The 18,106-nt window shown below is 46.4% G+C and overlaps 1 protein-coding gene across 1 annotated transcript in view; it reads right to left on the reverse strand.

The window, feature by feature from the left end:
• The window catches only part of Fam63b (family with sequence similarity 63, member B), a gene marked incomplete at its 5' end in the record, with an annotated part of 54,314 nt that overhangs the window by 20,494 nt on the left and 15,714 nt on the right, over positions 1–18,106 (reverse strand). Inside the window, 3 exon segments of the mRNA XM_005393899.2 lie at positions 4,245–4,347; positions 11,077–11,235; positions 13,768–13,832. Coding sequence (XP_005393956.2) covers positions 4,245–4,347; positions 11,077–11,235; positions 13,768–13,832 — 327 coding nt within the window.

The following is an 18,106-nucleotide window of genomic DNA, read 5'->3' on the forward strand; positions in this document are numbered from 1 at the left end:
AGCACTCAGGAGGCTGAGACAGGAGGATTGTTCAAATTCAAGGCCATCCTGGGCTACACAGTGAGTTTAAGAGCAGCCTGAATTACAGAGCAAAAAACTGACTCAAAAAAAAAAAAAAAAAACAACAAAACCCTAACAGACTACTTATTAATTACAAAAATGAAAGAGTATCATTACAATAAAAAAAATCTGGCAGGTACTGCCTTGATCAAATTTAAATATCACCAATAACGGGACAACGGGCCTCACGCACCCCTGATCTGGTGCGCTAGGAAGAGCACGGTCTCATCCACGCAGCAACCCTACCAAAAATATTTAACTGAATCTGCTCATGAAGAAATAATCAGAGAAACCCATACTGAGAGCTGTTCTATAAAAGAGCCTGAACTATTAAAAGTAAGCCATGTCACAAAAGAATTTTTTTAAAGCAGTAAGAAAGGAAAAGCATCAGAGATCTGTTCTACACTACACAAGACCATAGAAATATGACTACGAGACGATCCTCAAATAGGGCACATCAAAAACAGTGAAAGCTTTAAGGGGCATTATTGGAAAAACTATAGCATTCTGAACATTACCAGTTTATTAATAATATTCGATCCATGCTAAATTGCCTCAGATAATTACACTGTAACTATACAGGAGAATTTCTTTTTCTAAGATGAATTATTTATGGGTATCATTTATTACAAATGATAAATTATTTATGGGTAGTGTTATGATATGTGCAGCTAACTCTCAAGTTACTTTAGAGAAAGCAAGTATGTGTAGGAACACCGAAAACAGCAGAGAGCTGAGTGTGGTGACGTATGCCTGCACTCTACCACTCTGGGAGGCTGAGGCAGGACTATAAATCTGAGCTCTGCCTGGGCAATTCAGCAAGACCCAAAACCAAACCAAACTAAACCAAATAAACAGCAACAACATCATCAAAAGGGAGTCTGGGGATGTAGCTCAGCTCCAAGGCCCTGGGCTTACCCCCTAGTATCTATCAACCCCCAAAACCCAACCAATCATGAAACCAACAACAAAAACACAAAAAATACGCAAATATTTACTGTTAATTAGTGAATTTAATTAAACAAGTAAATGTTCTCTGTGCTATTAAAACACTTTCATGGGTCTGAGATTTCTCAAAATGAAAGGTTGAAAAAAGAAAAGGAAATTAATAGTATTTGATAAAAATAATGTGTATTTAAATGACCATATTGAGAGTTTATAGCACATAATGCAGCATTAATAAATATCTGAATAGGTTGATAAATACCCTAGAATTATTTGTACAGAGATTTCTGTCGCACGAATAGTTGTGAGGCAGGCACTCCTGACACAGCAGCTGCAGTGAAAGCACCGGCTCCGGGGAAGCCTGGCAGCGGCGACTGGCCTGTGTTTTGTTTTTCTTACCGACTTTTGCCGCCATGCCACAAGCTGCTGTTATAACCAGATTAAAAACTGCATCAGAAGAGGGGCAAGTACCAGGCACTCTACGTACAAGTGGAAGCTCCGTGCTGTTACTTACCAGGTATCGCCCTCAAAAGAAAACGAACACTATCTGAAGGAAGTTTAAGGAATCCTTATTTCTATTTGACCATTAGCTAAACATTTCTTCCTCCTCAAAAAAGAACGCTCATAAAAGCACTTCTTACACTCTGTACCTTGATGTCAAATGAAATGCTTGCATTTTGGAAAGCAGTTACCTTTAAGGACCAACGCTTTTAAGGCTAGACACAAGCTTGTGATATCTACTGACTCACAGGAAAGGCAGCTGAAAGCTAAACAGAAGAAGAAAGCAAACTACTTCAACACTGAGGCCAAGAAAATATGACAAACGGAATGGTGAGGAAAGCTACTTGCTACCACCTAAGTAAAAATGCCCGCGTGGCCTTCTCCTGACACAATTTCAGTCTCACCGTGTCCTGTACAAGTAACCACTGGCACTGAGTAACGACCTCAGACTGACTACATATTTACAATGTCTCTAATGAAAACGCTAGTTCAGTTCTCTAACTGTATCAAATTCCACATACAGTCGCTCCTGAATCTAAAAACCCAAAATGCAGAGTGCTGCTGTGGAGTTCAGCAACGCAGCACCTGGTAGCTATCGCTTAAACGCTGCATCCTCTCAAAGGGGCGCGCCTTGCTTTCGCACAACGCCATTCCCCACGTGCCAGTCCGACAGCACCTTGGGAAGAACACTCCCGGCCTCAAGCTAGGAGGAAGCAGCGGCAGACAGACCAAGTGACCCGCGGTTCACGCTGATGCCATGAGCGCGGGCTGACTGCCTCCGGCCCGGGCGAGGGGCTCTCACAGTACTGCAGTGGCTCCTCATCCGCCCGTCTGTTCACCCAGTGTCTCTCCCTGGGCTAGCATTCTGTTACCACTTTCTGAATCTTACTGCTCCTTCAACTACTACTGAATATAGTAACGGTATATTGGACATTCCTGAGAAAGCAGATTTCACAGAAGTCTTCTGTATAGGTTTGTTAAAGGATTATATTGATGGTACTGACAGTACAGACAGAAATGCATAGTTTTCCTGAATACAAGAGGACTCTGTACCCTGAAAGAAAAAAGAAAAAAAATTTTGAGGCAGTCTGGCTATGTAGTCCAGGATGCTCTTAAACTCACTGTGTAGCCCAGGCTGGCCTCAAACTCACCGTGATCCTCCTGCCTCAGCCTCCAAAGTGCTGGGATTACAGACGTGTGCCACTGCATTTCCTGCTGGGTGTGGAGGTCCCATCTATAATTCCAGCACTCGGGAGGCTGAAACAGGAGCACAGTGAATCTGACACCAGCCCGGGCTGCAGAGTGAGCTCGGGGTCTGCCTGAACTACAAAGCTGACTATGTCAAAAAGAAAAAAAAGATCAAAAGAAAAATGCTTTTCTTGCTTTGTTCCTTCCAAAAAACGTAAACTCTGCTGCCTTAAATTACGGGACAGAATTGTCATTCGACTCAACGGCCTGTGTCCCCGTGTGGAGCCCAGTGTGGTGGCGACAACTGCAATCCCAGCACTCTGCCACGCCTGGGCAGGAGGATCCCAAGTCTGAGGTCAGCCTGGGGAACTGAGTGACTCAGTGAAACCTTGTCTCAAGATAAAAAATAAACAATGGCTGGGATGCAGCTCAGCGCAAGAGCCCTGGGTTCAATCCCAGTACCACAAAAAACAAAAACAAAAGGTCCCTGTGTGTTTATGTGCTTTTTTGCAAGTCAGACAGAATAAACCTCAATTAAAACACTATGTGATTTCCTGCTTCCCTCTTTTGTATACATGGGTTAAACTTCTAGATAATTAATAAGATGGGATTCACGTACACATAGTCTCATCTATTCTGTCAGGCACTATTTTAAATGCAGTAACTGTAATCGATTTTTATTATACCTTGTGTAAAGGAATGCACGCATGAGATAGAAGGATGACATTTGTTTTCCTCTCTCTCCTTCTCGTTTACCCTCCTAAGCAAAGAGGCCAGCAGCCTCAGAATCTGTGTCTATGAAAAGTGGAGCAGGTGGTGGGAAGGGTGTCCAGATGCTCTGTCCCCTGTAGCCCTCCAGGGCAAATCTCCTTCTCCCACGGTTGACAGAACATGACTGAAAAAGTAGTAAACCGCTTTTGCTTAGAACTTCGTATTCTCAGCTTCTGAAAAACCAGCGGCACGCTGTTTTTGTTTGTTTTGTTTTTGGAGACACGGTCTCACTCTGCAGTTCAGGCTGGCCTTGAGCTACAATACAGACCAGGCTGGTCTCACACTCTCAGTGATCCTCCTGCCGCAGCCTCCCAAGTGCTGGGATCACAGGCGTGCGCCACCGTGGCAGGTCAGAGGCGCACTCTGACCCGGACAGGGCTTGCGTGTGTTGCACTGAGCTGAAACGTAAGGCAGAGGCCTCCTAAAAAGAGAATGCGTTAGCACCGCAGTCAATTCTGCCAACGGAAGTGTGGAGGAGAAATTATGAAACCCACTCAGCACTCCCAAGTGAGTTATGTTTCTAGAACAGTGGTTACCAGTGACCTCTCAGTGTGACTCCGACGACTCCCAGGACTGCTCTCAGCATCCAGACCCCGCCCTGCAAATCCAGAGGGAAGGGCTTTGGGACAAGCCTCCCACGGGCACTTCTGGAAGACCTGCTTTCTGAACGCCCCCACGTAGCTTTCTCTGTATTGTCAGACGTCTTCATTGGCAACACAAAGCGACCACAGGGGAGACACACGGCGCGGCCGCGGGGAGAGGGCTGCAGCAGCACGCACCTTCGCTGGCCAGCTGGCTGTCGTCCGACTGCTTGCAGAGGATGATCTTCTCCACCAGCTGGTTGTAGCTGCAGTTGCCCACCGCCTTCACAGCGTCATCGGTCTGAGAAGGAGCGAGAGAGCACAAACGATAGCCACGGCAACACCCAGTGCTCTAGGGCTTTACCCTAATGCAACACTAAACGCCAAAGCATCACCCGTGAAAACGTCACCAGGAAAAGCAGCACCTCACCGTTTTCAACTTTGTTTATAGTGCAGATAGCTGTATTTCAATTATGCAAAAAATAATGGAATGAAATTACAAGAAACTTTTTAAAGGTTATTATTATTATTTTTGGTTCGCTGAGTGAAGGTCTTGCTAAGTAGTTCAGGCTAGACTTGAAATCATGGTGATCCTCCTGCCTCAGCCTCCCAAATAGCTAAGATTACCAACATGTGCCCCCACACCCTGCTTCATTCATCTTTTGATAACTGTCTGAGCTGTCCGTAGTTTGGAGCAATGGCAAATTTTGCTATAAACATTCTTGTACATTCACCTTATTCACACACCGAGAGTTTCTCTAGGGTACATGCCTTGTTATATTGCTAAGTCTTAAGTTATATTTGTTCTCAACTTTAGTAGATAAACTACTCCAAAGGAGATGGCCCATTTCTACTCTCAGCAGTAGAGAGTGAGAATTCCCTATGCTGTACATCTTCAACATTTCATGTTACACTTCTATGCTTTGTTTGTTTTTGTGAGAGAGGATCTCACTATGTAGCCCAGGCTGGCCTTGAACTTGCAGCAATCCTGACTCAGCCTCCCAAGTGCTGGGATAACAGGGGTGTACTGCCACACCTGGGGTTCCCATCATTTACACTTTGTTTTTATTGGGTTGTCTATCTTATAAAAATTACTTGGGGGAGTTCGTCATACCTTCTACACATTGATCTTCTGTTATAAACAGCATCACATACTCTATGGCTTGCTTTTTTACATCCTCTTTGGAATGTCCTTATTTTTATTTGATTTTACTTTCTGTTTTTTTTGAGACAGGGTCTCATTCTGTAGTGCAAGACGGTCTTAACTTTCAGCATAGCCCAGGCTGGCCTCAAACTCACGGTGACCCTCCTGCCTTGTCTTCTTGAGTGCTGGGGTTACAGGTGTGTGCCACTGGTGTATTTTAGATAAACGTAAGTCCTCAATTTTATGGTAGTCATGTTTACTGGTGTTTCCTTTATGGTTCCTAATGGGTGTATGTATATTGTTTTGGGAATTCCTGTTTTAAGATCAGGAAGACAGTCTCAAGCTTTTGCATTTACGTATTTCACAGTTAAGCTTTAGTGTACACAGAGCAGCATTTTACGGTGTGAGGGGCAAATAATTTCCCTTTTTTGCCTCCACAGCTGTCTGTCTGTCTTCGCAGCTTTTAGTGTAGGGCCCGCTTTCACTCCTTGCTCTACAGCGCCCCATCTCTGTCTCTATCAGCACCGTCTTTCGGGTTTCTGCTTTCTCTCCGCCGTCTGATGCTTACTGCAATATTTAAAGTACTTCCTACCTGGAGAAGCGCGTCCTCCCTACGTGCTCTGCTTTAAGAGTACGCGGGCCTGCAGGACGTGGTGGCACACACCTGCACTCTTATCACTCAGGAGACTGAGACAAGAGGGCTCCAAGTCTGAGGCCAGACTGGGCAACTTAGTGACTCAGACCCAACCTCAAAATTTAAAAAGGGCTGGGAATGTAGCTGAGTGCAAAAGGCCTGGCTACGGAGCAGGTCTGAAGTCAGCCCAGGCTGGACGTGAGACTGCTTCAGGCTTCCTCCAGCAGACGGAGGGTCTTAGCTTTTACTCCTGGCCCTTCCACCTCTATGAGTCCAGAAACAGCCCGTCACACTCCACAGTTCCCACCACATTTGCTGGGGCTTTGTTTTCAATTGTATTGATATTACAGCCTACTTTTGGGAAAAGTGAAATCTTTATAATTCTGGTTTTGAAAGCTAAGAACATAGCATATCTCTCCATTGACACGAATCTCTATTTTCTCTCAATTATAAAATTGTTCCCAAGGGGCTGGGGATTTAGCTCAGTGGCACAGTACCTGCCTGGCAAGCACAAGGTATGAGTTCGATTCCTGGTACCAGAGGAAAAACTTTTGTTTTTCTTCAAAACAAAATAAAATTGTTCCCAAAGCCAAGTTCAGTAGTATACACCTAAGCTGAGCGTGGCGGTGCACACCTGTAATCCCCGCACTCAGGAGGCTGAGGCAGAACTCGCAAGTTCAAGTTCAAGACCAGCCTGGGCTACAAAGTGAGCTCAAGGCCGGCCTGAAATGCACAGCGAGACCCTGTTTCAAAAAGAAAACAAAAAGTAGTGTATGCCTGTAGTCACACCTACCTGGAGGATTGCTTGAGCCCAGGAGTTCAGGGCCAGCCTGGACAACACAGCAAGACCCTTCGTTGCATATATAACATTAAGTTAAAAATAAAAATTATTCCCCTAGAGGTCCTCTGTACCTTTCTGTCAAATTTATTCCTAAGAACTTACGCTACATAAATATTTTATTTTCTGTCATTTAAAACTCATTTTTGAGAATTTTAGCTTTGTTACTGCTCCTTTTTTCTTTTTGTTTCTGAGACAGGGCCTTGCTATGTAGCTCAGGCTGGCCTTAAACTGAACTCAAACTTGTGACAATCCTCCTCAGCCTCCCGAGGGCTGGGATTATAGGTGTGCATTATGATGCTCAAGTACTTAGGTTTTTGAGACAGGGTCTCACTATGTAGCTCAGTCTGATCTTGAACTCACAATAGCCGGGGCAGGCCTCGAGCTCACAGCGATCCTCCTATCTCAATCTCCTGAGTGCTGGATTACACTTGCTATTCTTTATTAAGATGGGTATGTAGTGCTGGGTTTGGTGACTCCTACCTGTAATCCCAGCTCTCTGGGTGGCGGAGGGAGAGAGGTGTCTAATTTAAGTCTAGCCTGGACAATCCAGCAATTTAGTGGTAACTTCTCTGGAGAAAAGGTTAAAAAGGGCTGGGGATGTAGCTCAGTGCAAATGCTCCAGATTAAACCCCCAGCACCGGAGGTGCGTGGGTGGATATAAAATTCATCAACTTTTATAATTTTCCTTTAAGGCTTAAAACTTCACCTAAAAACTATCTTAGTTGTTTCTCACAACTACTGTCATGGATTTTATTATGCAGCTTAAAATATATCCTAAGTTTCATTATGATTTTCTTGGCCCAAAGACTTTCTAATTATTTCTTTTTACTGCTTTTTTTTTTTTCCCCGTCTTTTTAAGACAGGGTTTCACTACACAGTTCAGGCTGGTCTTGAACTCACTTTGTAGCCCAGGCTGGCCTCAAGCTTCTATCGATCATCCTGCCTCAGCCTCCTGAGTGCTGGGATTACAGGTGTGCACCACCACGCCCAGCTCCACTGCTGTCTAGGTTAATTACACTGTACTCAGAGACTATCCCATATTCTGTGTGTTACAGAAACTTGTTGAAATTTGCTTTATAGCATAGTATTAGATCAATTTTGTAACTGTTCTGAGGCCCGAAAACAATACATAGTCTGGATTACGAAACGCAAGGAAAGACACACAGTGTCACTGACTAGAGGGGAGCAGGAGGACAACATGACTAAGGACAAGGTGAGACCCTGGATTTTGGAATAAGACTTTCAAAAATTAGAGAAAAATACCTGAAACTGGAAGTGAGGACTAATTCAGGTAACAGTAATGTACTGATACTAAATTTCTTAAGTTTTAAAAAGTTTCTTAGTTCTGATGCACGTACAAGGCATGTAAGATGCTAATACAAGGGAGAATGGGTGCAGAGTACAGGGAATTCTCTGTGGTATCTCTGTAGCTTTCCTGTAAATCTAAAATTATTCCCAAATAAAAAAAATTTAAAGAATGTATCCTAAGTTTTCTATTTTTTCTCTTACAGAGAAAAAGTAATTAAGATTTTGCACTGACAATCTAATTCTGTTGATTTTTGCCTTTTTAAAAGGTGCTGATGATCATACGTAGGGACACACTCCAGACTCCCCCGCTTCCCTTCCCAGACAATACGCTTGTCTGTACTTATGATGGTCTATTTATACACACTCCAGACTGACGGGCCAATCCACCTCCCTTCCCCTCTCCCTCCCTCCCTCCTTTCTTTTTGTGGTACTGGGCCTTCATATTGAATTCCATCTCCTTGTCAAGCTGTGAAGTTGTCCAGGCTGGCCTCTAACTCTCAACCCTCCTGCCTCAGCCTCCTGAGGAGCAGGTGGGATTACGCTGAGTCTCATGGCACCTGCTGTGCCTCTGTGGTTGCAGTTACGCTGCTGGACGCACACAAACTACGTTTCTCAGGGTCAAAGCTCATCTTTTTCTGTCATGGCGGCGCCTTTGGCTCCAAGGGATGAAGGGTCCGTCAGGGCGTCTACTTCCCCATGTGTCTCGGCATATTCAAACTTAAACTGTCTTCCTGGGGAATGCAACACTCCATCGTTAGTAATGCCTTTCGACCTAAAGTCCATTCTTTCTAGTACTAGGTATCATCATACCCGTTACCTTTTGATTAGTACCTGCATGGCATCTCTCTTTTTCCTTGGGATCTTTCTGTGTAACTCTATCTATCTATCTATCTACACACACACAGCAAAGTGTTCCATCTGCAAAGTCTCTGTTTTCACTCAGCCTCAGAATCACGGTCTTCGTTGTCCTTGTGTGTGTGCTGCAGGCCATCAAACCCAGGGCACGGCACACATTAGGCAAGTGCTCTCCCACCAAGCAGCTCAGCCCCAGGTCATTCTTTTCAGATAGAAGAGTATTTAGTTTCAGTTACTCTTAGTCTAATTGCTCACACTTTCCTTTTTTAAATTTACTTTTAACTAACACAGTTGCAAATATTCACAGGATAGCATATAATAGTCAATATGTGCATATGCTGACAGTGTTTAAATCAGGTTAACCACATCTACCTCCCGAGACATATTTTTCAATGACAAAAAATGCCGGCCCAGCCCCGCTTCTGAGCTGCCCAGTACACCCCGCCGCCATCACCACGCTGTGCGGCGCACACCACGGCTCCCGGCCCGACTGCAGTGCACGCCGGCCTCCCCTCCTCCGCCTCGGCCCTCCCAACCACTGCGCGGGATCTGCAAAGTGTCACCCTTTGGGGTGAGTGAACAGAAGGTATAATGCACTGCTGTGTACTGCCTCTTAAAACTGCACGTGCACCCACAATGTTTTTTTCTTTTAAAAAGTAATTCTTCATCTCATGCCATAAAACAGTAAATTTGAGAGCAGTTAATTGGTGTCCTTTTTTTACTTTTAAACACTACAAATAAGTAATACTTTGAAAGTTTTATTTTACTTTACTTTAAAATGCGTATACGTGAGCTACAACACTGACACATACAGGAGCGGACAGGACAGGAATGGAACACAGGCCAGCCTGCACAGCAGAGGCAGTGCCTGAGAAGGGACCATCCCTGTCCACCTTTCCAGCCCACTCTCCATGTAGGGAGGAGGTCCTCCCTGCGGCCTGGAGCAACTGGAATTCCTACTTTTGCTACGAGTGAGACCGCACTAATTTAATTTTTTTAAAGCAAAGCAAAGATTAGTGGTGGCCGGGGATTAAGAAAAGCGTGAAGGCAGATGCTACCACTTGTGTCTAAGGCCCCAAAGCTTCACGCGGGCACAGGTGGGGCTTTTGGGAGGCAGCTGGGCACGAGGACGTGAGGCTGGGACTCAGGCTGCCTCGGCCGTGGTGAGCGCTGCGGCCATCAGAGCGTGCGAGGAGTCAGGGCAGGAGCCGCTCGCACTCTCCTCTGCGGGCCGCAGCTCCCGGCCCACTCCCACGGGTCTCGCTGGGCTCTACGCACTGCTGATCTGCCTGTCTCGCAGAGTTAACAGCAGTAGTTTCGGGCTGTTGCTAATGGTGGGATGCTTCACCATCCCTGCCTTCTTTCCGTGAATTCTGCCCAGGCCTCTGTAAGACAGTCTCTTCCTCAAACTTCCGTTCATTACCCTTGGGTATGTCGTCTACTGTAGGCCAGGGCTCTTGGTTTCTGCAACAGGCAAAATCTATAATGCTGGACTGGGAAACACCGGGGCTCACTGTATGTTTAGAAATGCACAAGCACCGTGACGAGGATCTGGCAGTGCTTTATAAATAAATGACAGGGTGACTCAAAAGCTATGTAGTGGTCAGGTCTGCTGGCCTCCACCTGTAATCTCTGCAGCCTGGGCACCTCAGCAGGACCACATCTCAGAATAAAAAGTACAACGGGCTGGGGATACAGCTTAGTGCAAAGGCACTAGGTTCCATGCCTAATACAGAATAAAAACCAAAAAGCTGAACACTGAAAGCTAAGTGCGTGAACTGGCAACCTCTGGGCATGGGTCAAACACCAATTCCAAGAAGGTGACACGGCTTCAGGACCCCACAGCTTGCCCTGTGGGACCTCCCTGACATCCCTTGGTTAATCGTAACTTGCATCTTTTTCCTAAGATAAACTATAGTGACGATTATGACAGGCTCTGCTGGATTCTGGAAGGCTTTCTAAATGTAAAAGGACCGAGGCAGTTTTAGGAAACCTTTGAACCAGCAGCTGGTGTGGAAAGTGAGCGTAGTTTCCTGCGGACTCTGTCTAACTTTCTACTTGGACCCTTACTCCTTGCAGAAATACGGGGCAGACATGGGAGACTAGAAGACTGCTCTCAGCATCATGGTTTGGCTAAACTCCAGGTCAAGGCACACAAACAGAAGTATCAGAAAATATAAATTTAGCTGAATTTGTGAATTCGTATACTTTCTTGCATTTGTGTCTATGTAACTTAAATTCTACTCACCTGGGGATCCACCAGCCACCCGTGATACAAAGGAATGTCGAGCAGGTCAAACACCACGCACTCCGGCGTGTACTCAAACACTCGGACGCCACTGAACTTCACGTTCACGTCCAGGCCTGTTTGCAGTTTGTGCAGAATCGCCATGGCGTCACTCATGTTCTGAAGATGAAAGGGTGGGGTTAGCTCAGGGAACCGAGACAAGGAGCGACTGAAAAAGCCAGGTGCAGTGGCACACTCCTGCATCCCAGCTCCTCAGGAAGCTGAGGCGGGAGGATGACTTGAGCTTCAGGCCAGCCCAGGCAACAGCCAGACCAGTCTCTTACATTAAAATGTCATCCAATTTCATCTCTTCAACAGGTTTGTATCACTAAGTATCTGCTCTGCGCCAGGCACTAATCTGAGTCTCACAGATGTCACAGTGAATAAAACAAAGGCTTTGTTCTCACATAACTGGAGAAACCTATGAACATACCAAGTGAACCATTACTGTGAAAACTTGAGCAGAATAGGGTGCACAGTGGCAGAGACGAGGATCTATTTTAGACTGAGAAGTCCGAAGCCGAGAGGAAGGCCGCGCCCACTTCTGGTTCTGTTTTCAAAATCTCTGCACGAAGGGTCTTGGAAGGATGTATGTTTCTACATCTGCCCGTGTGCCTGCAACGCCTGCACTCAGAGGCTGAGGCGGGGCGCTCGGTACAAGTGCAAGACCCGCTGGAGCTAGAGTAAAACCCTGCTCCGGGGGGAGCCGTGCAAGGGGCCCAGATGAGCACCTGTATGCACGTACAATGGGGTGTATTACTCAGCATCGAAAAAGAGAAACCGTAACACGCTACAACACGGCCGAACCTTGAGGACAGGACGCTAAGTGACATCAGTCAAAATCACAGAACAGAAAGTACAATGGTGGTGTTCATGGGCTTAGAGGAGTAAGAGAGAGGGAGGAGCTGTTCGACACGAGATTTCAGTTTTGCAGTTAGTGCAAAAGTTCTAGAGATGTGCAGAAGTTGTGCAGAAGTTCTAGAGATCTGTTAGATGGCACCATGACTATAGTTAACACTAGGAAATGGCACAATTAAAAATGATCGAGAGAGCTAGATGCAATCCCAGCACTCAGGAGGCTGAGGCAGGAGGATTGCTGTGAGTTCAAGGCCCGCCTGGGCTACAAAGTGAGTTCAAGGCCAGCCTGAACTGCATAGTGAGACCCTGTCTCAAAGAGAGCGAGAGAGAGACAGAGAGAGTGGTGGTGCGTGCCTGTCATCCCAGCAGCTGGCAGCCCGAGGCAAGGAGACTGCAAATGAACCTAGCCCGGGCAGCTTACCAAGACTGCACCCCAAGTGAAAAACAAAAAGGAGCTGGAGATGTAACTCGGTGTGAAGGCCCTGAGTTCAATCCCTAGTGCCCACCCCAAAAAGAGAAAAGATCAGGCAGCCAGGTGCGGAGGCACACGCAGGCCCGCCCAGGCACGAGGGGCCTAGGACGGGAGGGTCGCAGAGCTGAGGTCGGTCTGGGAGGCTGAGCAGGACTGTGTCAAACGCACGACGGAAGCGCTGGGCAGAGCTCCGTGCTGGAGTGCTCCTGTCTTCACCTCCAGTCCCAGGGAAAGCTCAGTAGGAAATGCGGCGTATTATGTAAGTTTGTTAAAACAGAAATGAGTTTTCAAGCTACGGAAAACGGAGGAAACGAAGAGAATGGAGGCTACAGCCTGTGTAATTCCACAACACGCAGGACAGGGCAAAACTCGGGACAATAAAGGTGCATATTTGCCGGGACCGGGGCGGGGTGGGGACAAGCAGGGCAGGGCTGAGGCCGGGGCAGGGGAGTTACTCGGGATGAGGCGTAAGTTCCTGCCATGACACCCCATCTGCAGGACGTGCAGCAGTGAGAATGGACCCTAACGCACCCCGTGCACTTGGGCGACAGTGACCTGTCCGTGTGGGCCGCTGCTCACTGGTCAGCAGCTCGGGAGGCTGTGACTGGGGAGGATGGAAGAATGTAATTCTCTGCTCTATCCATGCTTGACTTTGCAGTGAATTCACTGGACCTAAAACAGCTAACAGAAGGGAGGGCGAGAGAGGGAGGGATAGAGGGAGGGACAGGAGGAGAAAAGAAGGGAAGAGCTATAGAATGCTATCTAATCATACATATCATCCTAAATAGCACAAGTATTCATAGAGAACAGAAATTCAGAAGTCTGGCTTGTGTGGCAAGTGATGGCGCACACCTGTAATCCCAGCACTGGGAGGCTGAGGCAGGAGGGTCGCCACAAGTTCTAGGACAGCTTGGGATACATAGTGACTTCAAGGCCAGTCTACAGAGTAAGACCCTGTCTCAGAAAACAAACCAACCAACCCCAAAGAATACGCAACAGACACTAACAACATGTGACTTGCAAAAACTGAAATATTTACTGTTGAGTCCTTTATAGAAAAAGTTTAGCAGGGTGTGGTGGTGCACACCTGTAATCCTAGCACTCGAGAGGCTGAGGCAGGGGGATGGATTGCTGTAAATTCCAGATCAGCCTGGGCTGCACAGAGTTCAAGGCCAGTATGAAGCACACAGCAAGACCCTGTCTCAAATCCTGCTTCCTTCCCCCCCCGCCAAAAAAAAAGTTTTAAAGCCACTGAGAGAGAAAAATGTATACATTAACACAGCAATTATTTATTTTAATGTAATAAAAATTGTGTCTATTACCTGTTCATAATTTAAACGCTGAATTTCTGAAATTTCTTTTGGCTTTGCATCAAGCATGTAATCACCTGTAAAAAAAAATTGTGAAATTGCCTTTTTAAATGTTATTTTTTCTACTTGTAAAAGTAACAGATTTTAATTATAAATTTTTAAGCACTGTAGCAACAAGTGACATAGAAAGTTGACCCCTTAATTCTACCCAAACAAAATCTGGGTTAATGGCTCATACATTACTTCTATGTACATACTATAATGCTTCTGAATTTTATTTTTCATTTTATAATACACAGGAACAACTTCTAAAGCTCCCAAAGGTTGTACCAACTTTTAGTGCTGTGCACAGTATAATTATTCCCCCAAGAGCCTCCCAAAAGTGGTAACATCATTATTCTTAAAGTCTGCAATTCTAAAAGTTAAAATGTCTTTGCCTTTTAAAAACTGATTAATTTAGCCGGGTATGGTGCTGCACACCTGTGAGCCAGCCCTCCGGGAGGCTGAGACAGAGGTCTGTGAGTTAAGAGCCTGGCCTAGACACTTAGCACGAAAAATCCAGTCTTGAAACAAAAAGAGGGCTGGGGGGACAGCTCAGTTAGAGCACCCCTGGGTTCAGTTCAAAATCTGAAGACAGACAGAATGAAAAGAAAAGCCTGATTGACTGATTTTTTGAGACAAGGTCTTGCTATGTACCCCAGGCTAGCCTTGAACTCACAGCGATCCTCCTGCCTCAGCCTCCCTAGTACCGGAAATCAGGTGTAAGCCACCATGCCTGCCTGATTGTTTAGTGTCTGTGTTCCCCTGGCATCACTTTTTCGAGGGGGTTCCTGGGGACCAAATCCGAGGCCTGGTGCCTCTAGGAAAGCACTCCGCATAGAGCCACAGTCCCAGCCTCCAGCGTTACTCTGTAAGTAAATACGCAACCTTTTGTACGTGTACAGCTTTCTAAAGACATGGAGCACCATTTAACAATACGCAGGACCTTTTTGATCAGTGTAGTCTTTTTTAATACTGTTTTTCCTTTTTGCTTCTGAGGACTGCACTCAGTGGCCTGTGCCTGCTAGGTACATGCTCCTTTTTAAAAAATTTCCAGTATGGTGAATTGAATCCAGGGCCTCTGCACTGAGCTACATCCATAACCCATATATAGCAAGGCGCAGTGGCACACCTGTAATCCCAGCACTCAGCACTCGGGAGCCTGAGGCAGGAGGATCACTGTGAGTTTGAGGCCAACCTGATCTACATACCGAGACTTTGTTTCAAACAAACAAAAAAAACAAAACACAACCCATGTATGTATGTATGTAAATTTGTTTTTTTTTTTTTTTGAGACGAGAGTCCAAATCATAATATTGCTCAGACTAGGCTCAAACTTCTGATCTTTCTGCCCCACCACAAGTGCTGAGATTATGAGGTATGCGTCAACAAATCCACCTTATTCTGAGGGTTGTTTTGTTTTCTGGGTTTTGTTCTTGAGACAGGCTCTCACTATGTAAACTAGCCTGGCCTCAAACTTGCAGCAACCTTCTTGCCTCAGTTTTGAGTGCTAGGATTACAGGTGGGTGCCATCAGGCTCCGCAAGGTTTTAATACAACATTTAACTTTGAAAAAAAATTAACTTTGACAACTATGTTTTATCTTGAGCAAATGCTATGTATTATTTATTCAAGTAATTGAGAATGTAAGTGTTGTACTTGGCTTTTTTTTCTATACTGGGAATCGAACTCAGGGCCTCGTGCTTGCCAGGCAGGACCTGTGCCACTGAGCTATACACAACGAGCCCCTGAAGTATACACAACACCAAGTGCTGTATCTGAACACCAGATCCCATTCACGTCCCGTGTTTACTGCGGCGAGGACTGCACACGCCCTCCCGATGGCACGCTTGCTGGGTCAGGATGCGGACACTGAGTGCCCCTGCACGCACGCGTACACGCTGAAGTGCAAGCATCAGGAGCACAGCGAACACTGGGAGACTCAGGTGAGCAACTTCTTCCGGTAGGCCAGAAAAGGCTTCTGCTCTGTTTCATTTTTTAAGGTAGTCTCACTGTGTAGCTCAGCCCAGGACGCCCTCATATTCGCAGCGATCCTCTTGCCTCAGCCTCTGGTGTGGGGATCACAGGTGTGCACCACCACGCCTGGCAGGAAAGGTTTTCTGGGCAAAACAACAGCTTAGCTAAGGCGCGCAGCCCCGTAAGATAGACCGCAACGATCCTGAGCCCCGATACTCATACTTTTAAAATATGGTGAATGTCTCAATTTTAAAAAAGGTATTACATTGAGACCCCTGTCAATCAAGCCTCTCAAAATACCCCGTCATCTGGGGCGTGCCTCTGGCTGTCCTCCGAAGGCGCTCTGGAGCCCCCTGTACGCGTCTCTAGCTGTGCTGCCGCGGCTGCCTGCGTCCTGGCGAGTGAGGTGTACGAGGACGCACTGCGATGTTTCCGAGCCTGACTGACAGAGCCTCGCGGCAGCGCTCTGTGATTTTATCAGACCTTACAGACACTCGTGAAAGAGGACCTCCAGAACGCTCCGGGAAATGGCAGGAGTGCGGGAATAAGCGTGCTGGAAGCGAAGGGCAGTCTGAGGAGGATGAATGGTCCTGTGTCATGTTATCTTTTAATTTCTATTAGCACCTGTTTGCAGCACATAATTACATTCACTGCTGGGAGTTGGTACACGCACATAACACATCTTAAGGCAATGTGTCTTTTTATTTTACTTAGGCTTTGTTTGTTTGTTTGTTTGAGACAGGGTCTCTTCATGTAGTGCAGGGTGGCCGTGAACTCATTACGAAGCCTTGGCTGGCCTCAGACTTGCAGGTGTGTGTCACCACGCCCAGCTGTCTTTTATTATACAATTGTAAAAATTTAAACACTTAGCTTATATTAATAACCATTTGTAACCCCCTTCCCTTGAGTGCAGAATGGATTTACTAACTCACTTCTAAAGAACAGACGATGACAGAAGTAACAAGATGTCACTCCCAACACACATGGTTTTGCGGCTCTTTCCGTCACTCACTACCCCGGCCTGAGCCGTCCTGTGAGGCCGGCAGGGCAGGGAACGCAGGGCTCCGTGGCAGCCACAGAGAACGGCGGCCTCAGGGCGACAGTGCATGAGGGGCTGGCCTGCGCATGACACACCGAGTGCACCCGGGCGGTCGCCCATGCAGGGCCGCCCCGTGAGCCTGCAGCCTGCTGGGACCCTCCCTGCCGCCCGGAGACGCCCACTGCAGACTGGTCTGAAGCCACGGACGCTGGAGTGATTTCCTACAGACTAGGTAAGGAGCACAGGCGCACAGCGGCAGAACCGGACACATCTGAGAAACTGTACTGTAAGAATTAGGTCCGGCTGTGTGTGTGTGTGCTGGAGATCAAACCAGGGCCCTGAGCATCCTACGCCTTCATCCGATCACTACGCTACACGTCAGCCCAGAGAGTAACATTCTTAAAGAGCTGACTTCAAGGTTTTAAGAAAGCATCTTTCAATCTAGATACGTAAATAATCATCTCATAAGACTGCTGTTGTGTCTAATTTATCTAACCTTTGTATCTGTACCTAGTCAAAAATACCATTTCAATCAAATATTTCTTGAAAATTACCATGGTTAGTGTTGGATTAAACACTAAACCCGGCCCTTAATCCCAGCACTCGGGAGGCTGAGGCAGGAGGACTGCTGTGAGTTTGAGGCCAGCCTGTGCTACATAGTGAGCTCAAGGCTGAACTACACAGTGTGACCCTGTCTCAAAAAAAGCAGGCTATAAAATTTGCTCTTAAAAAAACTATTTATTTTGTTGGGCAAAGAACATTTAGGTCTCTCAGAAAAGGATAACAATAAAGCATAATATAAATGTACTAAATGCTTAAATACTGAATGATTTTGAAAAAAGATACTGATAAAGCCAGTGAAGCTTAGAAATATCCTTTGAGGCGGTAGTCTACAATGGATTCAGAAAAATGTGCAGGCCTCGGGGAAGGAGTGGGACAAGAGCGTTCTCTGAGGGGACAAGGTTGATGGAGAGACCTCAGAGAGAGGGCCAGGGCTGCAGCTCACAGGAAAGCGCTCCCCGGTACGTGCACGGCCCTGCGTTCAAAACATCACGTCACAGGAGTGGCTTATACGATGACTGATACACATGATTTATATCCAAAGTGGTGGGAATAGGGCTGAATTAGTGAACTGACAAGACTATAGGAAACCCTAACCAATACGCTGGTACGTTTTGCTGCTTTTAAAAGATCAAGGCTCAGGGGGCTGGGGATTTAGCTCAGTGGCAAAAGTGCCTGCCTGGCAAGCGCAAGGTCATGAGTTCGGTTCCTGGTACCGGAGAAAAACCAAAAAAAA

Source organism: Chinchilla lanigera, unplaced genomic scaffold (assembly GCF_000276665.1).
Source record: "Chinchilla lanigera isolate Chin_1 unplaced genomic scaffold, ChiLan1.0 scaffold00049, whole genome shotgun sequence".
In the NCBI taxonomy this organism is placed as follows: Eukaryota; Metazoa; Chordata; class Mammalia; order Rodentia; family Chinchillidae; genus Chinchilla; species Chinchilla lanigera.